Here is an 11687-nt window from a genome sequence, read left to right as displayed (position 1 = left end):
AAAGGCAACTCCCTGTATCTTTGCTGAAGGGAGGAGAAAACACGATTTAGCAAATGAGTGCGCCAGGCCCGAGGCTCCCAACCTGCTTTGAAGCAGCCAGAGTGAAATCCCATTGGAAACTCCCAAATATGCTGCGGGGCTGCTCATGGTTTAACTTGGATGGGACCCCCAAACCAGACTGGCCCCCCTCTTAACCATTCAGTCTCTGGGCACCTTGGGGAACCTCGAGGCTTAGTTTGAAAACCCCTGGACTTGGTCAGGCCGCTCTTTTCACATGGGAAGGCTGAAGGAAGGGGATGGGCCCAGGCCACACAGGCAGCAAGTAGGAGCCTAGAACTAGGCCTCCCAATACCTAGGCCCACTGGGGTCCTCACTGGCCAGTCCTGAGTTGAGGAGAACAGGAGGCGGGGGTTCCATCTGTCTGTCCTGGAGCGAGATTGGGGAAGATGCACTTAGGAGGTGGGAGATGAGACAGAGAGAGGGAAGAGAGGGTCCTTAAAACAGCAGCTGATGCCTAATGAGCTCCGAGTGTGCAGCCTGTGGGACCACAGCGGCTATTCAGATTCCGGCCTCTACTGCAGGGCTAGGCCAGTGACCAAATGACCAGGCAAGAACTGGCATTGCACTGGGCCTGGAAGGCAGTGGGGTCACAGCTGGAGCATACAGGGGGCTGTTCCCATGTCTCCGGAAGGACTACTGACTCAGCGAGGAGTGTCCCGGGTCCCAAGGGAGTAAATGCAGAGGTGGAAGCCTCTCCACCTTGCTCCATGGGACAGGAGGGAGGCAGCCGGCATGATCTGTGCATGTTGTTTGGTAGCTGGTTGCTGGTAAGTTCTTCCTGCTGGCAGGTCATTCCCTTCCAGCTCTGCAGGCAGGGTTATCACTGGGGTGGTGCTGAGTAGCCTGAGCCTTTCCTCCGTTTGTTCTGGGCTGGGGTTGCTCTTCCTCACTGTGGGGTGTCAAGGCCAGTGCCTGGCTCACCCCATGTCACCATTTTATTGGAGCAGCTTCTCCCTGGAGGTGCTGAGGATCCCCATGGGGACGGGAGTCTGGGGGCCACTTGTGGACCCTCTGGTCTTTCCCTAGTAGGACCCGGCAGGCCGCCCTGAGAGTGAGGCGCTTCCGCAGGGAGCACGCACAACTGCTCCGATGGATCTGCATAGGCCTGCTCTGCACTGGTGAGCCTGGGCTCCGCCCCGCCCACCCCTCCCACCCATTTCCGCCATCTCCACCCCAGCCATCATGTCTCAGGGCAGGGTCGTTCACTTACCCAAGCATTCAACAGAGCTTTGTTGAGCAACAGCTCAGGGCGAGCTGCCATGCCAGAAGCAGGGTCAGCAGAATTAAGGAAGACCGGATGTTGTTCCCAAGGCACTCTGATCAGTAAGGGAGAGGACAACAACTATGTCCACATAGTACAGCTTGCCATCTGGGAGCACCAAGGAAGGATGGGGCGATCAGGGAGGACTTCCAGGAGGAGGTGGCATCTGAGTCTCACAGGTTGAGCAGGAGTTGGCCAGGTGGAGGGGAAGGACAACAAGGAGTGAGAGGCACTCCATGCAAAGGAACCCCAGGAGCAAAAGTGAAAAGGGACAGGATGTGAACAGGGAGTTGATCAACAGTCTAGTGTGGCCAGAGGGTAATATTCTAGACAAGGAGCCAGAGGATGAGGCTGGACAGATGAGAAAGGGCTGATATTGCATCGATGTAAGAACATCCAAACCTGTAGAGAGTTCTTATGATACTTTGAGTCAAACAGAGATATGCCTGCCTGCAAGCAAGATCTCCACGGACTGAGAAAAATACTTCTGAGACTAACAGTTTGCAGTTTCTTTTATGCATTTGAGATTAAGGAGGGAACGAAAGGACGATTACATAAATGTGGGAAAAAGCCAAGTGCAGACTCTCCAACTAGTCTGGTAGCAGAGGGGGTGGAGTAGAGCTTACACTCACAGTGTTTCATCTCACATCTTTTATCCAATGGAAAGGCTACGCGTATCTTCCCATTCTTCAAGAGCCCTGGCTTTTGAAACTCATAAGCCAGGGAGAGATATTTCCCCTCTATCTACTATCTACTATCTACTAACATATTCCTTTCTTTTTTTTTAAATTAAATCTTTATTGTTCAGATTATTACATTGGTTCCTCTTTTTTCCCCCCATAACTCCCCTCCACCCAGTTCCCACCCCACCCTCCGCCCTCACTCCCCACCCACTGTCCTCATCCATAGGTGCACGATTATTGTCCAATCTCTTCCCGCACCCTCCACAGCCCTTTCCCCCCAAGAATAGTCAGTCCATTCCCTTTCTATGTCCCTGATTCTATTATATTCACCAGTTTATACTGTTCATCAGATTATTTATTCACTTGATTTTTAGATTCACTTGTTGATAGATGTGTATTTGTTGTTCATAATTTGTATCTTTACCTTTTTCTTCTTCTTCCTCTTCTTAAAGGATACCTTTCAGCATTTCATATAATACTGGTTTGGTGGTGATGAACTCCTTTAGCTTTTTCTTATCAGTGAAGCTCTTTATCTGACCTTCACTTCTGAATGATAGCTTTGCTGGATAAAGTAATCTTGGTTGTAGGTTCTTGCTATTCATCACTTTGAATATTTCTTGCCACTCCCTTCTGGCCTGCATAGTTTCTGTTGAGAAATCAGCTGACAGTCGTATGGGTACTCCCTAGTAGGTAACTGACTTTCTTTCTCTTGCTGCTTTTAGGATTCTCTCTTTGTCTTTTGCTCTTGGCATTTTAATTATGATGTGTCTTGGTGTGGTCCTCTTTGGATTCCTTTTGTTTTGGGTTCTATGTGCTTCCTGGACTTGGAAGTCTATTCCTTTCACCAGGTAGGGGAAGTTTTCTGTCATTATTTCTTCAAATAGGTTTTCAATATCTTGCCCTCTCTCTTCTCCTGGCACCCCTATAATTCTGATGTTGGTACGCTTGAAGTTGTCCCAGAGGCTCCTTACCCTACCTTCGTATTTTTGGATTCTTTTTTCATTTTGCTTTTCTGGTTGGGTGTTTTTTGCTTCTTCGTATTTCAAATCTTTGACTTGATTCTTGCGATCCTCTGGTCTGCTGTTGGGAGTCTGTATAATATTCTTTATTTCAGTCAGTGTATGCTTAATTTCTAGTTGGTCCTTTATCACAACATCGAGGGTCTCACTAGATTTCTTGAGGATCTCACTACATTTATCGGCGGTTTCTAGAAAATTCTTGAAAAACCTAAAAATTGTGGTTTTAAACTCTATATCCAGTAGTTTGCTTTCCCCCATTTCTGTCATTTGTGTCCTGTTTCTTTGTCTCGGCATTTTTTTATGCTTCGCTGTGTTGATAGAGTGGCTTTCTGTGCTAAGTGTCCCAATTACCGGAGGTAGACACTCTTGGTGCACCCCCTTGTGGGCTTTGTGCACAGTCTTGTTGTAGTTAAGCCTTGATTGTTGTAGGTAATACTGGGAGGATTTGACCTCCAGGCCGATTGGCTGTGAGAATCAGCTGTGTCTACAGTGGGAGAACTTCTGTGCTGAAGACACCTTTATGGGGCAAGACTTGCTTCAGTGGGGCTTTGGTGCTCACTGAGTCTGCTCCCTGAGTGTGTCCCTTATGGATCTGAGGAGTTGTAATTGGATGGTCCCACTCTGACCACTGGGTACACTGGCTCTTGGATCTAAGGAGGTGCTAATCTAGCCTCTGCCTGCGCAGCTACCCAGCAGAAGCCAGCTGTAAAGCAATGCAAGTTGCCCTGGGGCCTTGGGGCAGCTGCAGTTTGTTAAGTTGTTTTCAGATTACAAAGGGCAGGGCCTTTCATATGCAAAAGCCTCCATGCAGGGCTTGGGCGGGGTGGGTCCCAGGGGATCAACGGGGCGGGCGGAGTGAGCAGAATGGCTGCTCTCAGTCCTGCCTTCTGCCTTCGAGTTCCGACCGATGCCAGACAGTCCCACTTCTCCCGTATGAGTCAGGGTCCCCAGAGACTTGCCCAGAACTGGAGCTCAGAGCCTGAGACTCCCTTCCGATTGAGAAAGACAATCGTGTCCTCAGCTGCCAGCCCTCTCCGCATGCACCTCCGCACCTTTGTATTTTACTTCCACACTGCACCTCCTCTGAGTCTTGGTATGCTTTTCTCTTTCCTTCTAGTTGTAGAATTTCCACTCAGCCAGCCTTCCTGTAGTTCTGGATGATGTCCGTTCCGTCTTTTAGTTGTATTCTTGAAGTGGTTGTGCGAGGCAGCAATCTCCGGTGTTTACCTATGCCGCCACCTTGGTTTCTCCTATTCCTTTCTTTAAAAATATATATATTTTTATTGATTTCAGAGAGAAAGGAAGAGGAAGAGAGAGAGAGAGAGAGAAACATTAATGATGAGAGGGAATCATGGTTCGGCTGCCTCCTGCACGCCCCCTACTGGGGATTGAGCCTGCAACCTGGGCATGTGTCCTGACTGGGAATCAAACTGTGACCTCCTGGTTCACAGGTCGATGCTCAACCACTGAACCACACTGGCCGGGCTCCTATTCCTTTCTGGAGGCATAGCACAGACTCGAAGGGGAGGGGGGCAAAGGGGGAAAAGGAAATTCCAGGAAGAAAATGTCACTGATTCATACTTCAGAAGGGAATCCTGGCATAAATAAGCGGACGCCTTCCAGGAGTATCTGACTCATTTACTCTGTCCTCATTGGAACCCAGTGAGCTCTGGGGCATAGCAGGCACTCTTTTGACGCTAGAAAAAGCCACACTGTCTAGCAGTCAGTGATGGCGAACCTATGACACGCGTGTCAGAGGTGACACGCGAACTCATTTTTCTGGTTGATTTTTCTATGTTAAATGGCATTTAAATATATAAAATAAATATCAAAAATATAAGTCTTTGTTTTACTATGGTTGCAAATATCAAAAAATTTCTGTATGTGACACGGCACCAGAGTTAAGTTAGGGTTTTTCAAAATGCTGACACGCCGAGCTCAGAAGGTTCGCCATCACTGGCTCTAGCTTCTTCCGAACACATCTCCTCGCTCACGTTTGGTCAGCACTTTGCAGCTTGCAGAGCCCTTATACACCACTCTATCAGTTACCACGGTAACAACCCTCATCACAGGAGGGATGATGGTTGGCACTTCCAGGCGAGGAACTGAGGCTCAGAGGGGTTGGGTGAAGTTCCTGCCCTCCAAGTTCTGGATGGGGCAGTTGGAGCCAGAGGGCGGGGCTGCAGGGGCCCGCAGAGACCCATGTCATCACTGACCCCCCTTCTTGTACTTTCCCCTCCCACTGCCAGCGTTCGCGGCCTTCCTGTTGACTGCTTGCATCCTGAATTTCCAGAAGGCCCTGCCCCTGTTTGTCCTCACCTGTGTGGTCCTGGCCTTCTTGGCCTACGGCCTGTTGAAGAGGTGGCTGGGACCAAACAGGCTGAGGTGTGCCACGCCTTGGGGGCATTCCCCCCGCAGGAGCCTCTGGTTTAAGAGGTGAGTGAGCTCACAGCCCCCAGGTAGGGCGGGGTGAGAAGGAGCGGGGGCACATTGACTGAGGGCCTCTGAGTCAGCTCTGGGGGCACAGCCAGGGCTGGGTGAGCAGGGCCTCGGGCCATCCCACCAGCCAGTTCCTGTGCCATGGGGAGCGTACTCCACCCTGCTTGCCTTTTGGAAGCCCCAGGGCAAGCATGAAGGTGGCAGCAATCTTTGTGGAGATTTGCCAGTTCCTGTCTGGTCTCTGCCCCAGTTACAACAGCTGACTGACAGCAGAGAACAGGACTCAGCAGTTTCCTAAAGTAAGAGACCCCAGCTCATCCGGGCAGGGAGGGCCTATCAGATCATCCGGGACATGTGTGAGACATGTAGCTGCAGGGGGACCACCCTGGAGTCTGAATCAGCAGGCTGGGCTAGGGTCCAGGTGTCATTAATGTTTCTCTCTCTCTCTCTCTTTCTCTACCTCTAAAAGGTAGCCCCCAGGGGATTTTGTTGTTGTTGTTAATAATCCTCACCCAAGGATATTATTTCCATTGATTTTCAGAAACTAGAAGGGAGGGAAGGAGGGAAAGAGAGAGGGCGAAGGAAAGGGAGAGAGAAAGAGAAAGAAACATCGATGTAAGAGAGACACACACCCCAGCTGGGACCGCGGATCAAACCTGCAACCCATGTAGGTGCCCTTGACTATGAATCGAACCTGAGACCCTTCAGTCCATGGGCCGATGCACATCGGCCGGGGCAACAGAGAATTTTTTTAAAGTATATTTTTATTGATTTCAGAGAGGAAGGAAGAGGGAGAGAGAGATAAAAACATCAATGATGAGAATCATTGACCATCTGCCTCCTGCATGCCCCCTATTGGGGGTTGGGCCTGCAATCCGGGCATGTGCCCTAACTGGGAATCAAACCCTGACCTCCTGGTTCATAGGTCAGCACTCAACCACTGAGCCGTGCGGCCGGGCCTAACAACATGTACAGAGTGTATAATGGTGGGATGTGATCTCACTGTATTTAGTATTTAGTCCTCTCCCAACCCTGAGAAATGGGGAGCCTTTGGCCTCCTTTTCCCAGTGAGGAAATTAGACTCAGAGAGGCTAGGTGGTTTTCCTGAAGTCACACAGCTCTCTCCTCCCACCAGCCCTGAGTGCGCTTTCCCTGGAACCCAGGTGGTCTCCTGTGTGGGGTTGGGGAAGATGCTGAGGGTGATGTCTTTCTGCCTTTCCCCTGCAGGGGTATAGCCCTCGCTGCTTTCCTGGCCCTGGTCCTGTGGCTGGCTCTGGACACCTCCCAGCGGCCTGAGCAGCTGGTGTCCTTTGCAGGAATCTGCGTGTTCATCGGCATCCTCTTTGCCTGCTCAAAGCATCACCGCGCAGTGAGTGCTTAGTTGTCAGGCGTGAGTGGGGCTCAGCCCTTCCTCTCCCGCTGCCTCCTTGGCAATGCAACCACCCCACTATCAGGACCCCTCCTGGTTTCACGGTGTGGCTAACACCTCACCTCCTCCCCACTCCCCCCTCTCTCACCCCCGGCTCCAGCCAGGCCTCCCAGAGATCCTGATGCACACCTGAGTTTGGGGGTCACCACTAAGGAATCATTAAATGCTGAGAGGCATCCAGCTCCCTGCTGCTGGAGTGAGAACATTGACAGAGGGAGATTAGGGCAATGGGGTCCCTGCCTATGGAGGAGGAATGGGGGAGGGTCCAGGCAGACGAAGGTTACACTGAGGCCCGACCCTGAGGCTACAATTCCACTCACCCAGCGATGACCCGGGACCAAGCGCCATGGCATGCCCAAGGCTGGTGAAGGCTTACATGGGTCCTCGGTTAGACCTGCCCACTCCTGCCTGCTGCCCCAGTCTCACTGCCGCCAAGGGTGTGGCCTATTATGAACTCCAGGAAGGATGTGACCACTGGCAATAGGTCCAACCTCTGGCTGGACCAGCCCTATCCTACAGGCAGGCTAACGCACCCGTAGCCCCTCAGAGCAGCCCCCTGGCCTCTGCTCTCACCCCACCCTGTCCCCGGTGGGTGCCCCCGGGGAGGTGAGCTCACCAGGACCTTTCTGTATCGCCGGCAGGTGTCTTGGCGGACCGTGTCCTGGGGTCTTGGGCTACAGTTTGTACTTGGCCTCTTTGTCATCAGAACAGAACCTGGATTTATTGCATTCCGGTGGCTGGGCGACCAGATCCAGGTGTGTACGTGGAGCCCGGCTTCCCAGGGCATCTTGGGTTGCCAGGGAATGAGACGCCATTCTGTTGGGGGACAGTGGGAGGTGAGGCCTCAGAGAGGGATTGGGACCAAGATGGTTGGTGTGTAGTGGGCCCCAGACCAAGTGGGCAGCTGGGGGCTAGGCTGTGCAGCTGGTACTTCCCTCAGTCCTGGTGCCCCCGGACAGAGCGGTCCCCTCAGAGGCTGGGTCTGATACCGGAGAGAGGCATGTGGTCCTTGGCAGTCATCAGTGATGTGGAATGTATAATGGGAGTGCTTAGAAAATTGCAAATTATTTACTTTGTGTATGTGTGTGTTTAAAGACAATGTTTAGTTTATTGAAGTTATACTTTCTAAATTTCATTTTTCATTGTAGTAAATACACGTAACAGTTACCAATTTAGCCATTTCTATTTTTTAAATATATTTTTATTTACTTCAGAGATTAAGGAAGAGGGAAAGAGAGCTAGAAACATCAATGATGAGAGAGAATCATTGATCGGCTGCCTCCTGCACGCCCCCTATTGAGCCTGCAACCCGGGCATGTGCCTTGATGAGAATTGAACCCGGGACCCTCCAGTCCGCAGGCTGATGCTCTATCCCCTGAGCCAAACTGGCTAGGGCCCATTGTAACCATTTTTAAATGTCATTGAGTTTATTCACATTGTTGTGCAACCATCATGACTTACTTTGTAAAATATGAATTCCGGAAGACAAAAGGTTAATCCTGTACTCAGCCCTGAAGGCACGCATTTCCATGTGCCCTGGAGGAGAAAGCCCTGCGTGTCCGGGCTCTGGCTCCGTGTGGGTGTTGGAGCAGAGGAGACAGAGCTGCTACTCCGGTTGTGTTCCCCATTTTATAGATGGGGACGCTGAGGCCTGGATAGGAGAAGTGACTTGTCCCTGCAGCCACAATGCAAGTTCCGGACCTAAATCAGGTCTTCTGTGGAAGTGTGGCCAGATTCAAACACCAAAGCCAAGAGCCTGGGGCAGGGACAGATGGGGGCTGTGCCCTTGGTCAGGAGGGAGGGGGGAGCAGGCCGGCAGGTGAGGCAGCCCTTGACAGCCGTCTCACCTCTCACTGTTTGGCTCCCTTTGTTGTTTATTTATTCTCCAAATAACTCTCATCTCAGAGCATTTCTTTAAACTTTATTGAAAGGGTGTATCTTCTGGAGAGAGTGGCCATCAATGGGGCTTTAACGACGCACACTGCCATGTGGTGTCCAGCCCCTACAAGGCCAAGGCCTGGGGGCCTCGTCCTGGGACCAACCTGCCACTGTTTCCTCCCTCCTGGGTCCCTCATGGGCTCACTCTGGATTTCATTTTATTTTGTTTTCTCCTTTCAGACCTTCCTGAGCTACACCACGGCCGGCTCCAAGTTCGTGTTTGGGGAAGCTCTGATCAAGAATGTCTTTGCCTTTCAGGTCAGCTGACTGTTGGCCCACAAGGCCTTTAGCAGCCTCTTCCAGGCACCTCCAGCTAGTGGGGAGCCCGAGCCAGCTGTGTGGGCCAGGCCTGGGCGGGGGTTCTAGAAGCTATTGAAGTGAAGCCTTGGGTCCTGGGAGGGGCCCTGGCAGGAGGATGGCTTGGCTTAGCGGTTTGCTTTTAGTTCTGTTAGCTGCATCCTTTCTCTTTTCTCCCTTTCTGGAAGAATGTGCACAGACCTGCAACTTGCATCTCTCCCCTAAGCACCCTTCAGAACCATGAATTCATAGCCCATCAGGCTACAAGGATGCTCAGCGATCTTGGGCCTCCCTTTATACTACAGGGGGTCACCCCAAGAGGAGCAGTGACCTGGCCACAGTGGCCCAGCAAGTCAGGGCAGAGCCAGGCCGAGAGCTGGGTCGTTGGACTTCCAGTCAAGTGATGTTTCCTCATATGCTAAGTAGAAGCCAGTGACGTCATGCCTCCCTTCCAAAGAGCATGCCTAATCGCAGGAGAAATACATTTAAATCATATTAATGGTTGCTAAAGATTTTGAGATTGGATGTTCTGTTAAGAGAGAAAAACCAAGGGAGGGAGGGAGGTTTATCATTAACCAGCCTCAGCATTTTCCTATCAAATAATAACTATTTCCTGGCCGCTGTGAGGCCGTGTCCTTTGGACAGACTGTCAGTGGATTAGCCAGGGCTTTCTGAGCAAAGATGGGTCAGGCGAGGGAGGACTTCAGACAAATGCTCCTTGGCCACAGAACTCCCTCTCTCACAAGATTCATGAGTCACAAATTTCCCTCCTCCCTGCATTATGCACACACACACATAAACACATACATGCACACATGCATACATGCACATGAACACACACACATGAACACTCACACTTGCCAGGCTTGGGACTTATCCTCAGTGTAGGAGTGGCTTTATGGCTGAGTCGAATAGAAGACTCAGAAGCTTTCTTTTGGTTCTTTCCATGAATCATGTGGACCTGGTCCAAGGCCCTTGGCCCATGTCAGCCTGGGGAAGTTTTCTTTGGGCTTGCTCAGATTTTCAGAATCCAAGCTGCTTCCAGCTGGGCCACAGTCCAGCTCATCACTCCTCCAGGAAGTTGAGCCCCTGCAGGAGGCTCCTTCAGTCCCCAGCGCCCCTGGCCTGGAGTCCAGCACAGTGGAGGTGGCAGCCTGGCTGGATCATTCTAAGTAGTCATTCCACCTTGGCTCTATCTCCCTTCTGGTAACTTTTCACCCACATGATGGCCTCCCCCCAGGCTCCCGCATCCTTCCTGGGTCTGGCTGAGCTGGAGCACACGTCCGCTCATCCCTTCACTAACACTCCGGCCTCTGGAACGTGCACCGCTTGCTAAGCTCAGCAGTGCTGCTCACATGGTCTTTCTGAGGAAGCCCTAGGGAAGTGGTTCTCAACCTTCCTAATGCCGTGACCCTTTCATACAGTTCCTCATGTTGTGGTGACCCCCAATTTCATTGTTACAAATTGAACATAATTAAAGCATAGTGATTAATCACAAAAACAATATGTAATTATACATGTGTTTTCCAATGGTCTTAGGCGACTCCTGTGAAAGGGTCGTTTGACCCCCAAAGGGGTCGCAACCCACAGATTGAGAACTGCTGCCCTAGGGAGAAGGAAATGTTCTCACCTCCCAGGGGTTTCAGGTGTCTGCCTGATGCAGCCTCTGCAATCCCCAATGGTCAGCAGTGCCACATTTTGGGGGAAAAAAAAAGATAGTAAGTAAGACAAGGACAAAAAATACCCCAAATAAAATAAGGACTGAAAGGTACCATTGGATTGCCCGACTGCTGTGGCTTAGTGGTTGAGGGTCGACCTAGGAACCAAGAAGTCATGGTTCAGTTCCCTGTCAGGGCAGGTACCAGGTTGTGGGGGTCTATCCCCAGTAGAGGGCATGCAGGAGGCAGCTGATTGATGCTGTTTTTCTCTTGTCAATGTTTCTATCTCTCTATGCCTCTTCCTTCCCCCCCACCTCTCTAAAATAAATTTTAAAAGCATATTTAAAAAAAAAAGGTACTGGAGAAACCAAGATGGCGGCATAGGTAAACACCTGAAATTGCTGCCTCGTACAACCACTTCAAAATTACAACTAAAGACAAAACAGACATCACCCAGAACCACAGGAAGGCTGGCTGAGTGGAAATACTACAACTAGAAGGAAAGAGAAAAGCACACTGAAACTCAGGAGGTGCGGAAGTAAAGTGCAGAGGTACGGAGGCGCACGCGGCAAGGGCTGGCAACGGAGGACGCCAGTGTCTTTTTCAATCGGGAGGGAGTCTCAAGCTCCCGACAGCCCTGACTCCAGTTCCGGGCGAGTCTCTGGGGACCCAGACTCATACGGGGAGAAACTGGACTGTCTGGCAGCGTGTGGAACTTGAGGGCAGCTTTCTCAGAAGTGCTTGCAGCGATTACCGAGGGACACTTAGGGCAGGACTGAGGATCTGCCATAGCTATTTACTTCGCCCTGTTGATTCCCTGAGACCCCGCCCCACCCAAGCTGCAAGCAGAGGCTTTTGCATATGAATGGGCTGGCCCTTTGAGATCTAAAATTACCTAACAGA

General features: G+C 51.2%; 1 protein-coding gene across 3 annotated transcripts in view; it reads left to right on the top strand.

The window, feature by feature from the left end:
• SLC28A1 (solute carrier family 28 member 1) overlaps positions 1-11687 on the top strand; it is a 38771-nt gene that overhangs the window by 3411 nt on the left and 23673 nt on the right. For 2 of the 3 annotated variants that reach the window (XM_014447003.2, XM_006104725.3), the window contains exons 4-8: positions 1087-1178; positions 5273-5459; positions 6690-6831; positions 7533-7646; positions 9010-9087. In XM_014447003.2, coding sequence (XP_014302489.1) covers positions 1087-1178; positions 5273-5459; positions 6690-6831; positions 7533-7646; positions 9010-9087 — 613 coding nt within the window. The remainder of the gene's footprint in view (positions 1-1086; positions 1179-5272; positions 5460-6689; positions 6832-7532; positions 7647-9009; positions 9088-11687) is intronic. The other variant, XM_014447005.2, reaches the window with a different exon arrangement.

Source organism: Myotis lucifugus, unplaced genomic scaffold (assembly GCF_000147115.1).
Source record: "Myotis lucifugus unplaced genomic scaffold, Myoluc2.0 scaffold_600, whole genome shotgun sequence".
Classification (NCBI taxonomy): Eukaryota; Metazoa; Chordata; class Mammalia; order Chiroptera; family Vespertilionidae; genus Myotis; species Myotis lucifugus.
The sequence above is the reverse complement of the archived record's forward strand: the minus strand, read 5'-3'. Positions and strand labels throughout refer to the sequence as shown.